This window comes from Typha angustifolia, chromosome 7 (assembly GCF_048772165.1).
Source record: "Typha angustifolia cultivar Huaian chromosome 7, ASM4877216v1, whole genome shotgun sequence".
Lineage (NCBI taxonomy): Eukaryota > Viridiplantae > Streptophyta > Magnoliopsida > Poales > Typhaceae > Typha > Typha angustifolia.
The window spans coordinates 2,885,676-2,911,315 of record NC_133245.1 but is presented as its reverse complement, the minus strand read 5'-3'; the positions used below and the strand labels follow the sequence as shown (position 1 = coordinate 2,911,315).

Below are 25,640 nucleotides of genomic sequence, written 5' to 3'. Positions count from 1 at the left end.
AATGACACCAATTCTAACAGAAACGAGAACAGATTAAGAAGAAAAAGGATCAAAAGGAAAAGGCGAGATCAATATTCTTTGATTAAATAAAAGCTGCCTCCCCACTTTTTTCATAAATAGGTGGGATTAAAGGGCAAGAGCAGCTGTCCAGTCACAGATTCAAATGAACGCAAACAGAGTCAATTGAACATATAAAAATTCCGAAAAAAAAAAACTTAGCTTAAGTGTTTGCGATTAAACAAAATCTGCACGCATCTTTTTTTGAACCTGGAAATTTTTGTTACTGTAGCTTGCAAGGTAGGGAAGTACCACACCTGCCCGTATTTCTCACATGTTATCTGCATGGACATAATACTTACTGATAAAACCATCTTTGTCTAACATATACTGTTATCATGCTCCAAATGATATTCCCTGTGCTATTATCAGAGGTATGCAAGGTAGAGAGGTACGACACCTGCCCATATTTCTCACATGTTATCTGCCTGCACATATTTGTTACTGAGAAAACCATCTTTGTCTAACATATAGTGTTATCATGCTCCAATGATATTCCCTGTGCTATTATCAGAGGTATGCTAATAGGTAATCTAAAATAAATAGCAGATTGCAGTGCAAGAAGCGCCTTGAAATTTGTCACTATGTGCAATGCACCCTGAGTCATGCCACTGAGGAAGCACTACTGGCTTCACCGTCAGAATCTGCCTTAGGTCTCTTTATAGAGTATTCAATGTCATTTCTTGGAGATGAAACTGTGGAGGATGAGGATGATACGTCCGGTGCTGGGTTTGCCAATTGGGATTGCCTCTGTGACTGGCTCCTGAAACTTTGTGATCTTAGAGGTGGTGGTAGTGGTTCGGGAGCTTGCTGAAGTCCTTGGCCTTCACTGGCAAGCCTCCTTAGAAGGTTCATAACTGTAGGTAAAAATCTTGCTGACAGAGAGAGGATCCCTGAGAGCTGCATCCATATAAATTTTAGCAAACAGAATGATTACAACCCTAAGACGCAAAAAGGGGGAAAAAAAAATCTCTTCAGAATACATCAACATATAGTGAATTTTCTATCTTGCAGCTTTCAGTAGACCATAGCAATAGTTAGCCAACTTTTATTGGACATTTCATGGTCTCAACCATTCCCTTTCTGCCTGGTATTCTATGAAGACTATCATTGGTTTTGGTTTTGATCTTGTCAAGGTTATTATTACGTACCATTTCATGCATCCCCTTACATGATCGATCATCTAGTAAATTGATCCCAAGCTCATTGACTGATGCTATTAATCAGATTAAAGTCTCAACGTAATTATTTGACGCTCTATCTTTATTGCTGAATGCTAAGGAACATAATATCATATGATTGATTTCACAGAAATGCTGGAACTGACTTGAAAGGTTCTTTTTGTTTATGTAAATTTCAAGTTTTCAACCATAATGGAGGAGCTCTAGGTGAGTTTTCATCCTACTAAGCTGTCTTTGCCCTGTCATTTCTAGGCCTTTGACACAGTTGAAGATGAGATTGGTCTTTCATAGATTTGCCCCTCACCACAAACTATGTATTCCTTAAGATGCCTCTTCTCTTTAAAGACAAAAACAAGCATTATTACATTCTATTACAGCATAGCTATCTTCCTGTATCTCGAATTGCTGGTTGTCTACTTGTACTTGTGGCATTCTATTTTCTGTCGTTAAAAGAACAATTACTTATTCTCAAACTAAACTTACACTTCAAACACCATAAACCAACAATGTTGCCAATTTGCACAGGAAGGAATATATAGAGGTTATATTTGTTTCTGTCCAACAAATTTACAGTTATATATTCTCCTCTCCTTGTTAAATATAATTGGGAGATCAGTTCCTAACACACTCATATCCCAGATTTTATTGCCGTATGCAGATATGAGATACTTTACCAAGCAATCTATTAAAACTAGATTAATTTTTATATAAATCATGATCAGCGCCTCAAAGAAATCGATAGGCTCTACTCAAAGAATCTGCTGAACTGAAAACAACAAATAAATTCAGTAGCCACATGATCTTACCGTGCTGCTGTGGAAATCTCTTGTGACATCGAGCTGTACCCATAAAGCTTTGGAGAGTAGGAAGATAACAAAGAAAACCAATAGATATAAAGGATTCCTGTAAGTCAACAAATGAAAAGCAATGTTAGCTAGGAAAGCTGCAGAAATGTAAAATCTTCAGAAATATAGAATCCAAGTATTTACCGCAGAAGCATCATAAGTTCATTAAATCCGAGAATTGCTATGGCAGCAATTGCCCAAGGAGGAGGCAGCTTACTATTACTGCGCTTGTGAGCTTCCTGGAAGAAAATAGGGAATGCATTAAAACTGAAAGAAATGGGATAAACTACAAGCTGAATTTGGAAGCATAGACTTAGTAAGTACTTTTCTTAATAATGGAGAAATAATATCGATGATGATACACCTTTTAAATTTTAACTAGCATCCCAGTGGTTGAGATACCTGATTCCCCACTGAGAGGTGATAGTTAGGCTCTACACTATGACATGATGCACATTTTTTCAGTCAATATCAGTGAACCAAAAAATTCATTCATATATAATGTTCAAATATGGAGGAAAGAAAGATTTTATCACTATGACTCCATTTTGCACGTTGGGATAAAGGGGTTTATCTGTGATAAACCTCCTTTTATTCCAAAAATCCTTGTCAAATATTTGTGATGCTATTTCTTGTTTTTCTCAACACACACAAAAAAAAAACTATTGACACTAAACTAGGAAAAGGGCAATAAGGTTAATTTAATCATTTTTATCTCGTATCCCAACTATCACAACCAAACATCATCTTATTCCATATTTTTGTCTTACCAACCAAACATTTAACAAGAAATTAAAATAAAATTTCTTTATTCCCAGTGTCCTTATTTTATCTCAATTTTAATTTTTCCTTATCCCACAACCAAATGGGTAAGATAAAACAGTTGATTTGGGACCACAGAACAGAAGAAGATATATATAATACTCACATGACCAACAAAGATATATTCTTCCCCCGCTGATATTTTCTCTTCCCTAACCATATTTTAGAGATTTCAGATTTCCAAAGAATAATAGACAAGCCTATAAAGATGCTCCTGGATGCACAAAAAGTATGTAATATAAGAGTTACCTTAGGAAACAAAATCATTTTCTTGCAGGCCATGGCAGTATGCATGAGTATATTCCCATAAATTCATTCCTCAATAAATCTCTATCATTAACAGTCCAAGAAAGTACATATTTTTCCAAGCAAGTATATCCGTGTATGTCACCCTTTAATGTGGAAAATATGATTTTTTTTCTGTAATTTTTTATAGAAATTTGCAATACTAACACAACTTCCACTCAACTTAAAATACTAGATGTATTATGTGTATCTTCTGCATGAAATTACAAGAATGTATCAGACCTTCATCTGCATGTCATGTTCATCACAAGAGAGGAAAACACAGAGATAAAGAACACTTGTTTGTCTGTCAAGCAAGTCCTGGGTATGAAAGCATACCGAGGAAGTTTTAGTAGAATTCCAGACAACAACCAGTTTAGACAACCAATTCTTCAATTTGGAAATGTAAAGAATTTGATATAGTATGAGGAGTTGAGGACTAGATGGAAAAAATAATATCAGATGATAGCTAAAGAGAAAAGAACTTTTAGGCGGATCACAAAAATGGATGTGTACCTGAGCAGAAATTGCTTGCGTGACAGTAAACTCAGTTTCTGCCTTGAACTGTCTCCACAAGGATTTACACTGAACTGGAGTAATTACTGTATTTTTTGGAGGAACCTGTTCCGCGAAGGCTATTTGACATCATTTGCGGTCTCAAATTCTTAAACTACAGCTCAAAACAATAAAATACCTCTTCCCATGTACTTGAAGCAAGTGGATCTGTAGAAGCTGTACTGATCCTATCTTGGGCAACTGGACCTTCTATAAGTGCTGACTTTAGAATATTTTCAATTATATCTGGTTTTTCATCCAATCGTATGACTGCCATTATGGATAGAAGCTTCAGAGCCTGCAATATAAACAAGTGTAACAACACCGCAGACCTTGATTCATTGTATTGAAAGAAGATGATCAGTAAGATACTGCAGCTCGAGCATCCTTTGTAATCTTCCGGATATCTTCCTTTCCTGTCCAGACCCTGGGAAATGATTCCTTGTCATGGCTGAACATTATTGAGAACCTGAATAATAAGGCGGTGACAATTTTAGGTTATAGTTGCTTAAGTAATGATGAGGATAACATGAGATAATCAATAACTACCTATCCTTCATATGTATCAAAACCTTGCTTGCTTCCTCTCTGGATTTCTTTTCCACCACACTTCTTGCATAGTCCTTCAAATTTACCACCATTCTATCAGATGTTACACGGTCCATTTCAAAACCAGAAAGGGAAGTTCGGAACCCTGAGAGAGCATTCTCTATTTCACGTTTATAAAGATTTCTTATTGATGCCCAAGTATCTTTGCTAGAAGCATCAAATAGGGACTCCACAGGTTCAGCAAGTCCTTCTGTAAGCTGTGTCTGCATGACAACAGAATTTATCTTATTATCTCATTGGATCTGCATATCATTGTGCAATTTGTAAGATAAAATGAGAGCGTAAACATATAAAGATAGATAAAAGAAAAGGCTGGAATTTCTTTGAATTTTGTCAAGTTGGTTTCAATTAACCTCATAGTGACTTGTCAATTCAGATAGCTTTGCACTTTGAACAGAAACTGCATGTGCATCTATATCACGCTGAAGTTTTTCTTGGATTTTAGAAGCATCCCAGTCTGCCTGCTTGATTGCCACGTCTAAAATGGAAAGGCTCATCAGATGACCAAAAATATTTAGTCGCTGAACATCAATTAATGAATATCATGGCAATTGCACATCTGTAGAAATATATTCAGAAAAAGGAAGATGAAGAGATTTAGTAAATAGAAGTTGTGGAAATAGAGCCAAAGGAGTTTTACATTGGCAAAGAGGAAGCCTTTCTTTTTTCTGTTTTTCTGGATTAGATTTCTATGAATATCAGTAGTTCATAAAGGTTCATCAGGAAAAGGGAGAGAGATGACTGCAGTCGCAAATAATTAGTAGGAAAAATAGAATAAAGAATATTTATGAATCTGTTATCTACCAATGTAGATCTATAGTTATACAAGTAATAGAAAGTCAATGACATTCCTTTGCAAGGAGCAAGGCACTATTTAGATCTCTCTCGGGTTCTAACTTTTAAGTTGGATGCATCCGTGTTTGGTGGTCATTTTACTTGTCCTCTGTTTGAACAGCTGTTTGCATAATTTCAGTTTCTTATGGGTCTCCCACTAATTGATTATTTAAAGTGTGAAGTTATGCAGTTTACCTTCATATGCTTGATCAAATTCATGCATAGAAGACTGCGTACAGTCACGAACAGATGCTGCAAACCCCTTCCCACTCTCAAGAGATTTTACAAGATCGCCTTTAAATTTGTCAAGAGCCTTGGAACGCAGATGTCCCAACATTGCCTGGAATGCAGGGCGCACAAGCTGCCAAGAACACGAACAATAGTCACTATACAGAGATAACAGGATAAAAGTAAATAAAATATACAAGGGATAATATACCAGATGCAGCATGAATTAATCATTGTTCAAACTTCACAGAAATAGGTCTCGTATTCAATTGGTACTCCACCATCAGCGCCTCATGTAACTAGTTAGAATGAACATCAATATTGCATTTTCATGCCTTCTCTAAGTATTTTTCCGGTTTCCCAGATTCTCGTTGAAAGTTGAAACCTTAGCTAAAAGGAGAAACCATAAGAAGAAAGAGGGACTTACTTACCAATAATATACCAATTTTAATCCCTTGACTTAACAAATTTCTGATGACTTCTGTTTCCCACTCTTAGTTCTGTATTACACCACACAACTGGATTTTGTGGACAATGAAATGATACATGAACATTTGAACTTTTTGTATCAGTCAGCAAGTGGACTGCCATAACTTGGGAAAAACACTAAACTTATTTGAAAGAGTAAGTGGATGATGCTACTAGAGATGTCTAGGCTTCTATTCTTCTTCTGTTCTCACACCGAATGCTTATTTCTTGCTTCATATGTCATATCCTCACCTTAAGGGTAATCACACTTGTTTATCTGTCTATAAACTTGGAGAACAGCCCTAATCTCATCCTTAACCTAACATTGTATTGGTAGCAGACCCAGCTGCAGCTGTACTTATATTTCCTTCTTGCATACTCAGTCCGCTCGCGCAACTGTTCTTTATTTGTTTCTTTCTGTCCGGAACTCTCACCTAAGATGTGATACTGTAAAAGGGAGAAATTAAATAGAATGAGAAGATTGATTTCCATTGAGATGAATCGTGTATATAAATAGGAGGAGATTATAACAGCCTTTCCTACAATCAAGCTTACCTATCCAAAAGATTAGGATAGAGCTACTATATACAACGAAGGTGAATAACTATACAAAGAATGTAGATAACAACAGATTAACCAAATCAATTACAATAGTATTGAATTTATTGTCAATATTTTTTTCCAACACTCTCCCTTAAATTGGAGAGTGAATTTTTTGCACACCCAACTTGCGAACTATAGGCACAAAGGTTAATAGATCTGCCAATTGATGTGTTGAACCAATACATTTGGTAATTATTAAAACATCTTGAATCTTGTCTCAAATGTAGTAACAGTCCATTTCTATATGTCTTGTGCGTTCATGAAAGACCGGGTTGGCTGCTATATGCAGAGCGGCCTTGTTGTCACAATATAAGAAAGCAGGTCCATGGTGAATAGAGCCTAAGTCTCCTAATAGGCACTAAAGCCATGTTAGCTCACAACAGGCTCCGATCATTGCATGATATTCTACTTCGGTTGAAGACAATGATACTATCTTTTATCGTTTTGATTTCCATAATATTTAGTGAGGTCCCAAGGAACACATAGTAGCCAGTAGTGGACTGTCTAGTGAGAGGACAACCTCCCTTGTTCGAATCATAGTAGGCTCACAATTTCAGGTCACTATTTAAAGAAAAGAACAGACCTTGACCTAGGGCATCTTTTAGATATCGAACAACGTATAAAGCTATCTCCATATGATGTCTTCTGGATTGATGCATGAACTTACTCAAGACATGAACAGAATAGATGATATCTGGTCTTGAAACTGTCAAATATACCAGGCGGCCAACTAATCTTCTGTATCGGCCTAAGTCTCTAAGCAATTCATCCTTGTCAAAAAGTTTCAAACCTCTCTATGTAGGAGTATCTAATGGAGCAACATTTAACAGACCTGCATCTTTGATTATTTCTAATGCATATGTTCTCTGTGACAAAAATCCCATTCCTAGAGGCAGAGATTTCTATTCTTAGAAAATATTTCAACTCGCCAAGGTTTTTAAGATTGAAATTGTTATGCAAATGCTTTTTGATGGCAGCAATACTATTTTAATTATTTCCAATGATCAAAATGTCGTCGACATATATTAAGAGAATGGTAAAGGACTTGCTTATCTTTTTGGTGAAGAGGGAATAGCCAACTCGTGATTGTACAAAGTCAGCAAAAGTGATGACAGAAGAAAACTTTGAAAATCATTGACGGGAGGCTTGCTTCAATCCGTAGAGCAATTTGTGTAGGCAGCAAACGAGATGTTCCTCCCCATGTCTCCGAAGCCTTAGCGGGTGGAGACATGTAAATCTCCTTAGTTAGGTCACCATGAAGGGCGCTATGGACATCAAGTTGATGGAGTGGTCAGCTCTTGGCAGCAGCTAATGTAAGAAGACAGCGGACAGAAATTATTTTTGCGCAAAAGAGAAAGTCTCGTGGTAGTCGATCCTTTCCAATTGGGTGAAGCCTTTTGCAACCAGGCACGCTTTATACTGCTCTATTGTGCCATTAGATCTATGTTTGAGCTTGTAAACCCACTGACATCCTATTGATTTCTTGACGATCAGAAGAAGGGTCATACTCCATGTGCCATTGGCAACAAGGGCATCTAACAACTTCATTGAGGCACGCCAAGCAAGGTTAGTGACAACTTCATTGAAAGAGGCCAACTCCCATTCTTAACTGACAGAAGTAAGAAACGATTTGTGCGCAGGTGTAGAGCAATGATAAGAGATGTAATTGGTTAGTGGGTACCTTGTCCCTTTGCACGAATCTGGAGAGTATAAGGTGACTTGATTGGAGCGAGGATGCATGACAGTGGAGCAGAGGTAATCATTTAACCTCACGGGCATATTAGATTGTCTATTAGAGCTGCGGAGAGGAATATCGGCTAGTGGTGGTTCTTGTGTTCCTATAGAGTGAGTGGCGGTAGTATGGCAAGGTGGTGGTGGCTGTGAGAAAGTAGAGTGGAGAAGGGCTTTCAAGAAAAAAGATTCAAGTGGAACTGGTGGAAGCGGGCGGATTCGACGATGATATGCGTGGAGGATAGGTGGCAGTTGCTGTTGTTGTGGTAGTGGAGTTGCGACGGAGGATGGTGGTGAGGTTGCCGAAGATGTCGTGGGTTCGGATGGGGCAGCATTTGGAGATCATGGTGAAGATGGTAGGTTAGGTTATGGTGAGGTGGGTGAGTTGGGTTCAAATAATGGTGAGGTAGGTGAGTTAGGTTTAGTATTAGTGTTGGGTTCAAATGAATGGTCATATAGGCTTGCTGTCTGGGTCAGTGGAAAGGACAGAGAATAGATATTATTTGAAGAATAAGGGAAAATATCTTCTTTAAAGTGGACATCTCTGTTTGTGAAAAAAAATTTGGTTGACAAATCAAAAAGTTTGTAACCTTTTTGACCTATTGAATAGCCAATAAAAATGGAGGGTGTAGCTCGATAGTCAAATTTATAAGAAGTGTGGACATTGGTGGCATAAACCAAGTAACCAAAAACACGTAGGTGGGAAAAGTAGAAGGTTTTGAGTAAAAAAGCTCGAATACTGTCTTGTCGGCTAGAACTGGAGAGGGTAACTGATTAATGATGTGAACGGCAGTAAAAGCACATTCTCTCCAAAATTGGAAAGGAAGATTAGCTTAAAATTTTAATGCTCTTGCTACTTGAAGAATGTGACGGTATTTGCGTTCCACAACCTCATTTTGTTGAGCTATGTAAACGCAAGAATGTTAAAAATGGACATCATTATCTTGAAAAGAAAGGCGAAGAGAGATAAATTCACCACCACTATCACTTCGAACGGTTTTGATATGAGTTTCAAATTGAGTAGAAACATAACTAAATAAACGCTTTAAAAGTAGTTGTGTTTCATCTTTATGTCACATAAAAAATATTCAAGTAAGACGTGAATAATCATCAACAATGGTGAGAAAATAATGAGAATCGAAAACGGAAGGATGTCGATAGCGCCCCCAAATATCATAATAAATAACATCAAATGGTTTGAGACAGTATAACTGACATTAAAAGGTAAATGACTTTGTTTGGTAAGTAACAAATGGAGCAAGCTTTATTAGAATTAGCAGAAAATCTTAAAAAAATTTGGGCAATAAAATTCAAACAGGAAGATGATACATGCCCTAAGCGATTGCGCCAAAGGTCGATAGGTGAGATGGTGAGATTGCATGCAAGTTGGTCTGAGGACTTGGCTTATTTAGTGATAGACTTTTCAACTCCTAATGCTACTAGATAATCGAGTCTATCACGCAATTTCACTCAAACCAATCATCTTCTTCATATCCAAATCCTACAAAATACACTAATAAGGGAAAAATGTCACCGAACAATTTAAGCCCCTTGTCAATCGCCCTACTGACAGCAAATTAATTTTAAATGTAGGAATAGATAACACATCATGCAATTTATAGATAGAATTCAATAGCACGGACCCTTTAGCAATAGTTTTGGCTTTCTCTCCACTAAGTAATAATACAGGTGACAATGAGCAACTTTGTCTTCGTGCAGTATTTTTTATAATGGGGTGATACGATTTGTTGCACCACTATTGATAATCCAACTACGATGAGTTAATTTAGACAAGCCTAGTTTTATGACTACATTTGCCTTAGGATTAGGGATACCTTCTGCTCGATTATTGAGAAATTCTATAATATGTTTTAAACGGGTTTTTATAAATGTAGTTTTATATCCACCTTCACAGCACCTAGTTGACTACAAAGTAATTGGGCCAACCAAAGCCTAGGCTTGGATTCGACTTGGACTTTGGATGACTAGGAGGATAGCCATGTAGTTTGTAACATTTTTGGACCCAATGTCCATCGGCATCTCCTCTTGGGCAACGGAGGAGTATGCTTCGCGGACCGAAGAGAAAGGTTTCATCAGGAGGATCTGGCCATGGATTGCACTGCAAGATTCATTCGAACCCATTAAAAATTGCATTACCTTTTGTTGCTTCAATTGTGGTGTTTCACAATGTGTCTCTAGCTCGTTCCATAGGGTTTTCAATCGACTGTAATAAGTAGAGACATAGGTGATTTCTTATTTTTGGAGGGCGATGCCCCATTGGATCTCGAAGATGCGGGCTACATTGCCCTGAGAGAATCAAGCGTCGAGGTCCTCCTAAACTTCTCTGGCAGTGGAATAAAAATTCACTGTCTGCGATTTCTAGATCACAGGTATTGACTATTCAGGAATGGATAATGTCATTACATCTTGACTAGATGGCGTGACCTTCAAAATCATCTGCTTCTGAAGGAGCTAAGATAGACCCATTAATGAATTCGAGCTTGTTTCTTTTATCTAAGGCTCGAATCATGGATCTTTCCAACTGGAGTGGTTATCTCCATTAAGGGGTTTGGAAACGAGGACCAATTTGAAATGATTGAAATGATGAAGTAAGGGTTGGAGAGGTCCACAAGAGATTTTTCTTTCCCTGCCTTCGATGTATCTGGCAGAGCAGCACCTTGGGAAAAAGGATGATCATCTTTAGTTATTAAGGGTAATGAAGGTTTTGTTGGATCAGGGTATGGCTATGATAGAACTCGGTTGCTAGTGTTCTAGCTTTGATACTATGTAAAAGGGAGAAATCAAATAGAATGAGAAGATTGATTTCCATTCAGATGAATCGTGTACATAAATAGGAGGAGATTACAACAACTTCTCCTACAATCAAGCTTACCTATCCAACAGATTAGAATAGAGCTGCTATATACAAAGAAGGTGAATAAGTATACAAGAAATGTAGATAACAAAAAGATAATAACAAATTAACCAAATCAATTACAATAGTAATTGAATCTGTTGTTGATATTTCTTTCCAACAAATACTCTTTGCATCTATCTCTACGCTTTGTCAACCTCCCTAATATGATTGCTCAAAACTTTATGCTTCTCTTCTTATATCTCTCAAGAGAAACTCCCAATGTGCTCTCACTTTAAGGCAATCGACACGTGAATCCCATGAAATCCCTTTTGTTCAACGTATGAACGGAGGGCTTTCAAGTTTCTTACATTTTCTTCTATGATCTTGTACCTGCTTACTTTCCGCTTTAATAGAGCTCAATAACATTCTTTAACAGTCCCATAAACACAATTTTATTCACAAAATATGGACCACCCTCACTTGAAAATTGTAAAAAGGGAAGGAAGGACATTCTCGAGAAGCTAAACAGAAAGTAGTCAAATAGAAGCCCCACAATTTGAAGGATAATATGGATTATGGAAATGATTGTAAAGCAATGAGGCAGAAAAGTCAAACAAGACATGGATAGCAACAAGTATTTTCTCTAAACTAGCAACATACTTGATGTAGGGCATAGTCATAGTAGGAAGTTGAATAAGATTCAAGGTAAAGCAATGAGGTGGAAAAGTCAAACAAGACATGGATAGCAACAAGTCTTTTCTCTAAACTAGCAACATACTTGATGCAGGGCATAGAGTCATAGTAGGAAGTTGAATAAGATTCAAGAGATAAAGAGAGAACGGATACATGGATAAACAAGATAGACTTGACAAAAGAAGTTATCTTCTCTTCATATATCGATATATAAATAATCTTAGCTTAGTAATGGTCTTTTATAAGAACGTTATTTTGCCTTCTAAGGGAACTAATCAACTCGTAAAATGACTCCTTTGATGAGATATATCTTCCATTATGTCTACCTTTCTAATGACTTACAAGCCAAGATCAGTCTTTCTTTGTTTTCTTAGTTTAATTTGTTACAGATCTTGTAGGCGGTAATATGAGCAGGAACTACTACATTTCAGTGAACAGTATTCATAATGATATCTGCTACGAGTGCCACAGTTAATTCAGACTAATGACTCATGAATATTCCAAAAATTAAGAAATAGAGGTTTACTAGAAGACCCAACAATTAGGGTTCCAACTAAATTTGGACTCCCAATTTTGGCATACAACTAAATTTGGACCCAACAATTAGGATTACTAGAAGACCCATTATTTATCCCCACCTTCTTATGTTACAAAATCTATGATGACAATGTCACATTTGTAAAGAGGTCAGTCTGGAGTAGTAGTTATAGCATATGTAAGGAACTATCTACTAAGATGGAACTAAATTCTTTTATACTAATGAGAAAAGATTTCTTATTTTTCATTTTACAAGAACTGCAACCAGGCAAGAGGAAAAGCAAAGTCAAAAATTGCCTCACGTGTAGTGCTCTAGATTCCAGCTGTTGTCTTTTTGCTGTCCTAACACCTTCATCAAAATAGATAGCTTCCTTGTCATACCTACAAGAACAATTATTCATGGATCATTTTATATAGAACATAGAATTCAAGACCCAAATAAATCATAGATTAGATTTTCTGAACTTGGCTGATTCAAAAGTTCTAGCCCTCTAGGACCGAAAGGAAACAGCATTTAACAGATAATATCAGCTCAGAGATGCATTTATCATAGTAGGAACCTCAATTAAAATTTTACAACAAGAATCCTATTAAAAGATTGAGAAACTATTCATGGTTTTACAACGAGAATGCATTACAAGATCATTTCTTTTGCTTTTGAGCTCATGAAAATATTGTGTCAACCAATAAAATCAATAAGCAAACAGAAACATGATTTCCTTCACCAAATTGATGTACCAAATGAAGATTAACTTTACCTTCGATTATGGCATACATACATACATACATACATACATACATATTACATACATCATATATATATATATATTACAGTAACTGGTTTATATATGTACGGTGTGCTTTGTTGAACTTGTGCTTAAGATAACTAAGACATGTTTAACAAACACAAAAGTGCATTTTGCAACCAACAGTCAACAATACTGTGAACTGGTTGTTTGGCTGACATGCAGCAGGGTTAAATTATGCAGGAAGAAGGTCCTTCTTTCATCTTATCTGCTCGGTACATGAAGGGCAGAAAAAAAAAATCCTGAGTGGTCAGTAAATAGACTTGCAGACTACTTGGAATAAAAGCAACTTAAGATATTTGACAATAGATAGCTCATTGGTTTATTATGTGCAAAATCATATTGAAGTTGTGAGTCCATTTGAAAAAAGAAAGTTATTGATAAGATTGATCATAGTATCATACCATTGGAATATATACGCTAGCATATCACTGTGCGTTACTAGATAATTGGCAAAGTCCTACCTTTGCTTACAACTACTTGTAGAGAACCTTGAATAGTCCAGAAGCCAATTATCTGTTGTTATAAGAAACTTTAAGAAATAGTCACCTCCTAACAATTAGAAACAAACACTTTAAGTAGCCACCTCCTAACAAAACATCTAAGAGAGAAACCAATGGATCTCAAGATAAGGAATTCATCCTGTAAGATCATTTCCTTGAACCATGTAATATGACCACTGCTGACGGATCAGTCCAAAGATATAATAAGACTACTGCTGATTGATCCGTTTAAGGATATAACTAGAAGTGAAAGAAAAGATTGAAAAGATGTGGAGAACTGTCATGTCTCATATATAGGTTATGACCCTCACAAAACATGCCTTCTCTAAAAAATATCAACAATTAGTACTGTTTCCACGGTAAACTTCACAGGCCCTGCTTACCTAGTAATTGTTTAATTTGTATTTATCATGGTGGAATGGTAGGGACCTTCACACAAAAATGTAAGTAGATGAAGTACAAAAGATCTTTCTTGAAACATGAAACTTCAGATTCTTAATAATGAAATTCCAAAGGCCATGTCCTAGCTTCAACACCACCAATTAACAAATGATAAATCAGAAATGCAGCTATCATAATTAACGGATTCTAGTGCTCTTTAACATGTGGGTTGACAGGTCATCACTTTGGCATATCTCCCCTAGCAGTGCAATATCCACTTGATATAATCAAGAACTAAGATATTCCCCTGCATCCAGAATACTGATGTGTACTGCACTACTGGCTACACCACTAACATGCCTGTTACAGTCCAATAGTTGTGTATCTGACATAAGGAGGTGTGCCACAGCTGAAGGGCCCAAGAGCATGTCATGGTAGGACGAGCTGTATGAATGGTTACAGTAAAATGTCAAAATACGTAAAGTCTTACTCTGACAGACTATGATCCAGAATGGTGCTGAGCTTTTTCCCAAATCCCGGGACTGGACCATATTGGACAGCCTCTGCCAACTCTAACCAACTCTACAAAGCATTGCAAATATATCAAATATTATAGCCTTACTAACAGGAAAAACGAAAGAAGTCTCTGGATTAAGTGCTTCCTTACGTCATCCGAGGTCAAACTACTGAGCTTCTCATTAGCAATCTCTTCGCACCGGACAGTAGCAACCATAACCTTGCAAATTAGAGCAAAAAAGAGGGGGGAAAAATAAGGGAGTGAACATATTTGCTGTGTGCCTGTGTATCAACTTAAATAGGCAATTACTTAAGAGTCAGAAGGTCTATTGCATTGAACTGATTCTTGCAGAAGAAACATTCGATGTCTCTAGTGAATCAACAACCGTAAATTTTAATGTCCTCTTTTATCAGTGACTATGATAAAACATTGTCTATTTAAATAGAAGTATGAATGCATGGTTAGTCACTAAAAAAATAAGTATTTATCCATATAGGGTTCACAAAAAGAGTTGGCTCCCCAACTCACCTTGTGAGCAGGAAGGTCAAGATCCTTATTTTCTCGTATAACTTTCCAAATTTGCTGTGAGCTGAAGGAAAATCCAGAAGCAGGTATAACACCTCTTCTATCACCTGCAAGACCTCCTGGTGCAATGGAATGTACAAATCTCTGCCTCAGTTGTGCAACCTGATTAAAGTAGAAAATAAGGCTCTTGTTCCTACCTTCATATCTATCAAATATTAGAATTGAGTAAAGCACAAACATTACTTATAGCTTAGTTGTGATGAAAAACAGTTTAAATGAAAAAGCTTCCGCTTGAACAACTTTTTTTATATCCAATCTCTCCGAAGAGACACAAGGTATACTGTTTTCAAACATAAAATGTGAATCATGTGATGCTCAAAAATAAAAAATCAAATTGCAAAAGGGAAACTTCTCAGTCAGTCGTGATTACCTGTTCCTTGAACTGTTCTTCCTTTTCTTCAAAACTAGACAAAGCTGTGACTTCCACCTGTATCTCGGTAATTTAAAGGTATAAAGAAATGCGTCTATTGACATTCTTTTGTTGAAAAAACATACTTACATTGAAAAATTCGCTAAGGGAAGTGTCCTTGTGTGCCTCAGGCTTAGAAACAGCATCCCATATCTGCTAAGATTGGCAACAATTATTAAATTCAAAAAGAAGGGGAGAGATAAAGAAAATCTAAATGTGGGCACCTTTTGTATATCCTCCCTTAGAACTGGTTCTAAATGCTCTAGTGGAGTCTGCAAGAAACAAAAAATAAAAACAAACAAGCTGGAGATGTAGCAGAAGTGAGAGAATAGTTCAATGAAATATTGCAATCGTTTTCTAGATGAACATTAACCTAACATGGGATGAAAAAGAGAAAACAAAAGGTAAAACCTTGGTTTTGTCACGAATGACAAACAGTAAAGTTGTCTTACGAGGACTGAACAAACGCATCATGACCTAGAATGCCAGCATATTTAGAGAGTCAGAAAGTTATTTGGCATTTTAACAAGAACAGAAAGTGGAATACCTGAAACACTGTCTTAAGAAGTGGCTTGTTTGCAGCTTGTTCTCGTCCGATATCATGGCACCACCTAGGCAAATTTTACATTTAAAGAAAGCAAGTAAATGGAAGATTGCAGCAAGTAAATTGACTAGAATGGTTCAGTCTCTCAGAAGGTTTTACTTTAACAATTGAAAAGGAGTTCCTTTAGCCTGTAGCAGATTCACTTGAGCTGAGAATTTGGTTTTGAGAGAGAGAAGATAAAAATGATATAATCATTGACTCACATATTTATTAAAACAATGTCTGAAATTGCCAATGCGAACAGTGCACTTTGCTTCTCAAATGCAGTATCATCCTGAGAAGGAGATAATAGGGTAGTCCTTGTAAGAAATGATAATAGCTCCACTTTATATTCCAAGAAATGCAAGAACATTCAGATTCCTTAAAAGGCAGCAACTTATGTTCAGTTCAATTCAGTTTTGACATGATTCAAGTACAACTGGCATTTGTAGGAGAACGATATGCATGACCCACTTATATTTTGTGTCTCATATTTTCATTCAATTGCATGAATTAAGTGTTGTGCTAAATGCCAAATGGGTGATAGAAGCGGAAGCAAAACTTTCACTCCCAAATATGACCAATGGAGTAGTAATGACAAAATCCAACCAATTTGAGAAAAACTCAAATATGGTGCTAATAGTAGAGAAATAACAATCAAATACTTCTAAGTGAGTATTACGCTTAATTTGAGCCAAACTTCAACAGTTCTCTACATTAGTGAAAACCTCAAGACTTCAACAAATTGCTTTCCACTACTACAAAGTGATTGAAATCTTCCAAAATGTACCACATACAAATTTGCATCATAAGACACCAAATCCAAAGTTAGTAAAACTTGAGTGACATTGATCAAATCCAAATAATATTGGAACTTAATCTTTGTCACTACTTTCGTTAACATATTTGCAATCCCAATCTTACAAAGGAAAATATCCTCTTCTTCCAAGATTTTCCTCACAAAATGAAATCGAACATCGATATGCTTTGTCCTAGTATGATGAACTTAATTCTTTACCAAACAAATTGATTTATCAAATGTAATATCTCTACTTTAGCATTAATGATTCACTAAATGTAATATTCCTGCTGATAATCACTTTCTTCAATTCCAACCTCCAAATCCAAAATCCCTTCACATCAGTGCTAAAGTTCAAGAAGATGTCCTTCTTGGCTCAAGAATCCAATTTGCGCTCCCTAACATAGTAATATACAGAACAACTAAAAATATATAAGAAATTATAATCTAAAACAGGTTTGCCAAACTATACCTCCAATGGGCTCTTCCCATTGTTTATGAATGAATGTAACTAGTTTGATGAGATGACATGCATAATTCACGGCCTTAACTCAAAACTACTTGCCCATATCAGCATTGGGCAATATACACAACACCTTCTCTAGTAAAGTACAATTTAGATATTTAGCCACGCCATTTTGCTAAGACTTTTCTCTAACAGTGAAGTGTAATTCAATTCCTTCTTATTTGCATAGTTTCATAAAAGGATCTGATGTGTATTCACCACCATTATCCGATCTGAGCTTTTTTGATCTTCTTGCTAGTTTGATTTTCAATTATCAATTTTCAATTCTAAAATATTTTTAGCACTTGATGCTTATGATGTATAGTGTACACTCAAGACCTTCTAGAATGACTATTTACAAATCTAAGGAAATCTCAGAAGGTGTTCAAACGCCCCAATAATTCAAATCCGAAAAGCAGAAGGGCGTTCAAATGCTTGTAGAGTGCAATTCCTCTCGGTTTTTTGCATTCGAATGCCCCTAAGGCCCATTCGAACGCCTTCAGTACAGCAAGATGGAATGTTTGATTTGAGCCAAACATCAACAATTCTCCATATTGGTGAAAACCTCAAGACTTCAACAAATTACTCTACACCACTACAAAGTGATTAAACCTCCCAAAATTCACTACCTACAAATTCGCGTCCTAAGACGCCAAATCCAAAGTTAGTCAAATATGAGTGACGATTAAATCCAAACAATGTTGGAACTTGATCTTTGTCACTAATTTCATCAATAGAGCTGTAAGATTATTTGCAGTCCAAGTCTTACAAAAGGAAATATCCCCTTCTTCTAAGATTTCTCTCACAAAATAAAATTGGACATCAATGTGCTTTGTCCTAGTATGATGAACTTGGTTTTTCTCCAAATAAATTACACTTTGGCTATCACAATGTACCTCCACCTACTCTTGATATACACTCAAGTCATCCGTCAAGCCAATCAACCAAATAGCCTCCATCACTATCATATACTCAACCTCTATGGTAGATAAGGCAACCGTCGATGGTAAAGTAGACCTTCAAAGCACCAGCCCTCTAGAAAGTGTGAATACATATTTTATAGTAAATCTGTGCTTGTCCAAATCACCTGCATAGTCTAAATCCACATATCCAATAAGATGCAGACCAAGTCTATCATCTTTCACAAATCTCAATCCAAATCTCGAAGGACCATGAATGTATCTCAAAACCAACTTCACCACCTACCAATGCTTTTTTCTCGGAGCATGCATGTATTCGCTGACAATGCTGATAGCTTGTAAAATATTTGATCTAAAATGAGATGCTAACAGTGTACTAGCTTATTTTGTCTTGTGTTAATACCAAATCGCTGTAATACTTTCTTCGAATATTGTTCTTGTATTAAGCATACTATCCCTTTTCTTTTATCTCTTCTTATTTCCACGCCGACTTTCTTCTTAGTTTTTCCTTCTTTTCAAAAAATTTATGTAATTAGAGTTTTAGTTTATCAATCTCCACCTTGATCTTAGATGTTATCAACACATCATCTACATATAAGAGCAAATAGATAAAGAATTCATCTTGAAGCTTTCTAAAATAGACACAATGGTCATAGTGACTTCTCTTGTACTTTTACCTCCTTATAACTGATCAATACATTTATACTATTGTCTTGGAGATTGTTTTATGTCATATAAGAACTTCTTCAATTTGCAAATCAAATTTTCCTTCTCACCAACTTTGAATCCTTCTGGCTGGGTCATATAAATATCCTCCTCCAAATCACCATGCAAGAAGACTGTCTTCACGTCCATCTGAGTTAGCTCCGGATCAAATTGAGCTACCAAAGCTAGTAAAATCTGAATAGAGAAATGTTTCATCACTGGAGAAAATACTTTATTATAATTAATTCCCTTATTTTGTGCATATTCATTTGCCACCAATCTAACTCTGTCATTCGATTGAGGATCTTCCTTCTTAACATATATCCATTTGCATCCAATTGCTCTCTTCCCTTTAGAGTGCTCCACCAAATGTCATATCTTATTCTTATCAAGAGCTTTTATTTTATCATTTATTACCACTTTTTTAATTTGCACTTTCGGTGTTTCTCATCGCTTCTTTGAAATAGTGGAAAAGTCTTCATCAATCATCGAAAGTGCATAAGCCAACATATCCGAATAGCATGTTGGTCTTCTAATTTCTCTTCTTAGCCTTCTAACTGCTATGGAGTCTTGCTTATTTGTTTCCGACTCCGAGGTGTCATCCTCCTGCAAATTTGATTCTTCTTCTCTATTTGCCTCTTCTAAAGATATATCTCGTAGCGGACTTAAATCTACCTCAAACTCTAATTGCTATGGAATCTTTCCAACACTGTCATCAACCGGGCTATCTAACTTTTGACTTTGCTTCAGCATAGATGATTTATCAAATGTAATATCCCCGCTGATAATCACTTTCTTCAACTTCAGCCTCCAAATCTGAATTCCTTTCACACCAGTGCTAAAGCCTAAGAAGATGCCCTTCTTAGCTCTATGATCTAAACTGCTCTTCCTAACATAATAATATGTAGAACAACCAAATATATGTAAGAAATTATAATCTAAAATAAGTTTGCTAGACCATACCTCCAATGGGCTCTTCCCATTGTTTGCGGATGAAGGTAACCGGTTGATGAGATGACATACATAATTGATAGCCTCAGCCTAAAACTCATTGCCCAAACTAGCATTGGACAACATACACCGCATGTTCTCCAGTAAATTATGGTTTAGACGCTCGATCATGCTATTTTGCTGAGGCGTTTCTCTAACAGTGAAGTATTGTTCAATTTCTTCTGTTTTGCATAACTTCATAAAAGGATCCGATGTGTATTCGCCGCCATTATCAAATCTGAGCTTTTTAATCTTCTTGCCAGTTTGATTTTCAATCATTATTTCCCAATTCTGAAATATTTGCAGCACTTGATGCTTATGATGCATAGTGTACGCCCAAGACCTTCTAGAATATCCATCTACATAGGTCACAAACCAATGCTTTCTGCCCAAAGAAGTCTTCCGGGCATGTCCCCAAATATTTGTATGAATATAGTCCAAGATACCCTTAGTTCGATACATTCTAGTAGAAAACTTAACTCTTATTTACTTGCCTAAAACACAGTGTCAGCAAACTTCCAATTTGAGACTCTTCACGCCCTTCAGCAATCCTTCACTTGACAAGTCTTGCAATGCTTTCTCTCCCCAATGCCTCAACCTCATGTGTCATAATCTAGTAGTGTTAGCCACATCAATTAAATTGTTTGAAAGCGCGGCTACTCTATCGATGTCTATAGAGCCATGCAAGAAGTTTAGATTTCTTCTTCTTATACCCTTCATTACAACTAAGGTTTCTAAAGAAACCTTCAATGCTCTACCTCTCAAAATAATGGTGAAGCCCTTTGATTCCAAGACACCAAAAGAAATAAGATTCTTCCTCAATTTCAGTATGTGTCAGACTTCAGTTAGCTCTTTCACAAACCTATCATGTAGCTTTAGACAGATGGTGCCAATGCCTTTAATTCTACATGAGCTATTATTACTCATAAATACGACTCCACCTCAGATCTTATCAAAAGTGGAAAATTAATTCCGATTGAACACATATTGTACGTGCACCCGGAATTCAATATCCATTCATTCGTGTCACAAGCAAGAGTCGAGTCTATTAGGACATTCTCTAAATCCTCATCATCTAAATGTGCCATATTTGCCTTTTGAGATTTCTTATCCTTACTCTTTAATATGGGACAATTTTTCTTACAATGCTCTATATTTCGGCAATAAGAGCATTTACCTTTCGTAATCATTTTTTTATCTCAAGATGCATCTCCTGGCTTTGAGAAAGATTTACCTCTTCACAAATTTCCTATTCTCCGATCTACCCTTCATCATCAAAGCATCTGATGATGATCATTAGTAGCTCGCTTATACAATTTTCGATACTCATTGTTAATAAGTGCATTTGCAACATCATCGTAACATATAGTCATTTTCATATAGTAAGGTAGTAGTGAAATAGTCATAAGTATTCGGCAAAGAATTCAAAATTATCAATGCTTTGTCTTCATCCGAGATCTCCACGTCCAAATTTTGAAAATCCGCAAGTAGTTTGTTGGAGTTCAAATGCCCAGCTATAGGTATTTCAATCTTGTATTGAAAACTGAAAAACTTCTTTTTTAAATAAAGCCAGTTTTAATGCTCTTTATCATAAATTTGTCATCAAGTTTTTCCACAAGTTCTTCACTGAATTTTCCTTCGTTACAAAGTACTTTTGATCATTTGCTAAATAAAGCCGAATGATGCTACATGCTTCCATCACTTTACATCGCCACATTCCAAAGTTATCGATGTCATCAAATTTCTCTACTTCAAATTTTGTATTTGAGACAGCTTTTTTCGATTTGGATAATTCCAATATTTTGCAAAATTTCTCAAATCCACACTATTCACAAATCCAAAAGCCTAAATTTGAAACCTTGGAGCTCTGATACTAATTGTCGTGCTAAATGCCAAATGGGTGATGGAAGTGAAAGCAAAACATTCACCCCCAAGACCAATAGAATAGTAATGGCAAAATCTAACCAATTTGAGGAAAACTTAAATATGGTGCTAATAGTAAGGGAATAACAATCAACTACTTCTAATCAAGTAATAGACACCCTATTGCATGTAATCTAAAATAATAAAAGCAATAGAGACGAGAGAGAGACACACACACAAGGATTATGTGGTTCGACGATATACCTACATTCACGAGCGGAACAATCTTCAATCCACTATGCAAAATCTCAATTACAAAGAGTTTTCTCAACTCTAATCTCCCTCAATACAATGGTGGCTAACTCTCTTGATTTTCTCTTAAGCATAAAGCCCTAAAATTCCAACTTTAGTATTTATAAAGCTGACCCAAAATTCAAACCCAAAACGTAGAAGGACGTTCGAACACCTATAGGTAAACATGATCATTAGGCCCGACCCGCCCAAACCCGGCCCGAACCTGCCCAGTTAAGCTAAGCCCGGTCCGAGTCCAATTTAAGCTCGGCCCGAGTCCAAGCCCGAGATGGTAGTAGGCGGCATGGGCTAAGCCTTTGCCCGCTCCGCTTGACCTGAAAGCCCGACATACTATTCTCATTTATGACCCAACCCATAATGCATGCATATTCCTCTAATTTTTTTAGTTCCACATTGGATATTTAGTAAACTATATATCAATATATAAGTATGTTCCTATGAATGATAACTAAAATATCTTCATATAATCCCATTAAACTCAACCCAATAAAATATAATCTTTTTTATATTTAATCCATTATGTTAAAGCCATTATATCCAACCCAAGCCCAATATCTAATGGGCTAGTAGGCGATAACGGGCTAGAATATTCTAGCTCAGCTCGAACCCGGCCCAGCCGTCCCGATGATCACGTCTACCTATAGGGCCGTTCAAATACTTATAGAGTGCAACCCCTCTCAGATTTTTGCGTTCAGACACCCCCAAGATCCATTCGAACACCTCCAGCACAGTAAGATAGAACGCTTGATTTAAGCCAAACTTCAACAGTTACTGTAATTACCGATAACGCTTTCTACAAATATCACAAGGCAGTCTATGTAACAATAGAAAATTAGCATATATATATTTGAATAGTATGCTAAGGTTATGTTTAAACTTTAGTGCATATCAGTGATAACTTTTTTGCCTAGGTTTGTAGTTGTTTCATTACTTACCTATATTTGTCATTCATAAGCAATACTTCTCATCAATCTCATAAAAAGAACATCAAAGCACACATATGCAACTACATATCCACGTCTACTAAGAAAATCAAGGCATTAAAGTTATATACTTAACCTCTCCTCTTTCCCTTCCATCAGTGCCCTCCAAATCCATGATGATTGTGCAAGGCTCAATACCAACACACTGTGCTAGCCAGATACCTCTGGTTGTTTGATTCCTAATGAAAGAAGGATGTCAATCAATTTTTCATCACAACAACACTAAATGCAAATAATGAATCCTACATGATCCACTTCTATACTATAAAGAGGTTCAATAAAAATGCACCTTCCCCTGAAAGCATCCATCTCCCTGAAGTTTGTGCCAAATAGATGGTTAAGTAAGGTGCTTTTCCCTGCTTAAATGAAAGCCATTGAAAGATTAAAAATTATGCAGCTTTGAAAAGTAAACCACAAAGGTTGTAGGTGCATATTCATATAATTTAATTTGAATAAAGAGAGCAAAGAAAATATAGGCAAATTGTGTCAAAGAAATCTGCTTTTTCTTTCTTTTTTTTCCTTTTTTCTGGAACACAATCTAAAGTAGTTATGTTCCTTGTTCCGGGCCCAACAAAAGTAAATTGTCAGGAATATGTTACACACTTCGTTCATTTAGCAATGATCATAGACTCTCGAGCCCTTTCTCAATTAAATACAAATATAAAGAAATTCCAAAATCATATCCTCGCATAAGCCACCACACAGACAATTCATACAGATAAAACAACAAATGCCCTTTCCCGGCCGATACGTCTGTAGTAGGTTCTCACATCTTCGTCAACCCAGAAAAGAGAATCTTCCGAGGATACAAAGAATGCAAAAAATGTCGATTCACGTCGTAAATTTTAATTAAGGACTCACTAAGGCATTGAATAAGTCGTTACGAACCCCATAACCGAAAACCTATTTCTCATCCAATTCAAGAAAACACCAAAGAAACGAAAAATAGAGTCGGATCCGCTCACCGCTGCTCTGCGGCCCCATGATGGAGACGACGGCGTAGGAGAGGCCGCACTCGCTAAGCCTCACGGACCTCATGAAGTCCTCCACCCCGGAGACATTGAACTCCCCGTCCCCGTCGATCAGCTGCGTCGAACAGCACAACTCCTCCCCCATCGCAGGTCCACGAGACAGCGCTCCAAGAGATCGGTGGCGTTCTTGCTGTTATTGATCGGGAACCCTGGGGTTTCGGAGAGAACGAAGCGAAAGGAGAGCGATGGCGAAGGCGTTACCGGTGGTGCAGCGGAGCTCTCGGTTTGCTATTTTGGGTCGTCCTCATGGTTTCTTGGATCATGATGATATATATATATATATATAGAAGAGAGAGAGAAGCTTCGCACGCCGTCCGATCTGATGAATGATATCGAATAAGTATGGCTTGCATGGTATCAATGTAATATAGTGTGATATGTGTGTGAGAGAGAGAGAGAGAGAGACCAAGAATGCTTTCCTCGGCCTAAATATTAGTTCTTGTAATTTGAACCATCGCTAGGTGGGAAAGGGTTATATTTATGCTGACCAACTTTTCAACATGACGTTACTACCCCTAAATTGGATTTGTATTGGAGACTTCTTGAAGCGGATGAATCAAGGACAGAGTATCGAAAGCATAACTCCGGACTGGCGCAGGTTCTCTTCTTTCTCTCTGAGAGGATTTGATGGAAAATTTTCCTCTCGCCGGCGGCGGCGAGTTTCTCCCCTTCTCTCCCTAGCCTAGCCTAAGTGACTAGGTGGGGGAGGCCTTCCCTCTCTCCTTGTTTCTTCCTTTCTCCCCTTCTCCTACTCTCTTCCTTCTAAACTTCTCTCTTCTCCTATTTTTTTTTCTCCTTCTCTCTTTGTTGGTATCATCCGCCTTGCTCTCGTCGTCGCCCCGGTGTCGTTCTCCTCCCCACTGCCGTCGTCCCCTCCCTGTTCGGCAGCAGTAACCTCCTCCTTCACCGCCGCCGCAATCCGCTATCTTGTCGTTGTCATCATTTCTTTAGTCGTTGGCGTCCCCTCCTCACCTCCGTTGTCCCCTCCATTCTTGATAGCTGCAACCCCCTACTTGGTTTATTTTTCATGTTGTAGGACTTTGATGTTTTGTTTTCTTTTGTCGTGATGTTCTTGTGTCAAAGAGATCGCTCTATCCCCTCTTGCTATAAATCAGGTTCATGTTCAAGGATTAAATGAAATTTGTGTAGACGAGCTAAAAAAAAAGACTAATTTACTTGGCGGTACTTCTTGTATATGACCGAGTATTATCTAATCTCAATCACTGAATTAAGGGAGAGAAATTAGTGGTTCTTATAGAATCATTTGTCATACTATACACAAATAAGAGAACTAGGCTCTTCTACTCTATTGTTCAGCTACACACTTTTCGTTGTGGTATTACTTCTCAAATCTTAGTATCCAAGACAAAATTGTTTCCTTTAATGGTCTAAAACATGCTTAATATCTTCTTAATTTATACTCATAGTTATAGATTTTATCTA

At 36.9% G+C, this 25,640-nt stretch overlaps 1 protein-coding gene across 1 annotated transcript; it reads right to left on the bottom strand.

Moving 5' to 3' along the window:
- Nucleotides 1–51: 51 nt before the first annotated feature.
- On the bottom strand, nt 52–25,288 carry LOC140762532 (protein ROOT HAIR DEFECTIVE 3 homolog 2-like). Its single transcript, XM_073100402.1, has 23 exons — nt 24,604–25,288; nt 24,132–24,516; nt 23,456–23,522; nt 23,243–23,345; nt 16,314–16,384; nt 16,054–16,117; nt 15,918–15,983; nt 15,731–15,778; nt 15,597–15,659; nt 15,468–15,524; nt 15,041–15,199; nt 14,663–14,731; nt 14,486–14,577; nt 12,608–12,686; nt 5,384–5,549; nt 4,708–4,832; nt 4,295–4,557; nt 4,118–4,214; nt 3,885–4,043; nt 3,707–3,811; nt 2,228–2,322; nt 2,045–2,141; nt 52–957 (listed from the first exon to the last, which is right to left on the bottom strand). Exons 2-23 carry the CDS (start codon nt 24,280–24,282, stop codon nt 661–663), a joined length of 2,493 nt encoding a protein of 830 aa, XP_072956503.1. The 5' UTR covers nt 24,283–24,516; nt 24,604–25,288; the 3' UTR covers nt 52–660.
- Nucleotides 25,289–25,640: the final 352 nt, after the last annotated feature.

Excerpts from the sequence above, each read along its gene's own strand:
- LOC140762532 (XM_073100402.1), bottom strand. The coding sequence starts at position 24,282 with ATGGGGGAGGAGTTGTGCTGTTCGACGCAGCTGATCGACGGGGACGGG. Across the intron at positions 23,346-23,455 it reads ATGGATGCTTTCAGGGGAAG|GAATCAAACAACCAGAGGTA; the intron begins GTGCATTTTTAT and ends TTCTTTCATTAG. Across the intron at positions 15,660-15,730 it reads TAAGGGAGGATATACAAAAG|ATATGGGATGCTGTTTCTAA; the intron begins GTGCCCACATTT and ends CAATCTTAGCAG.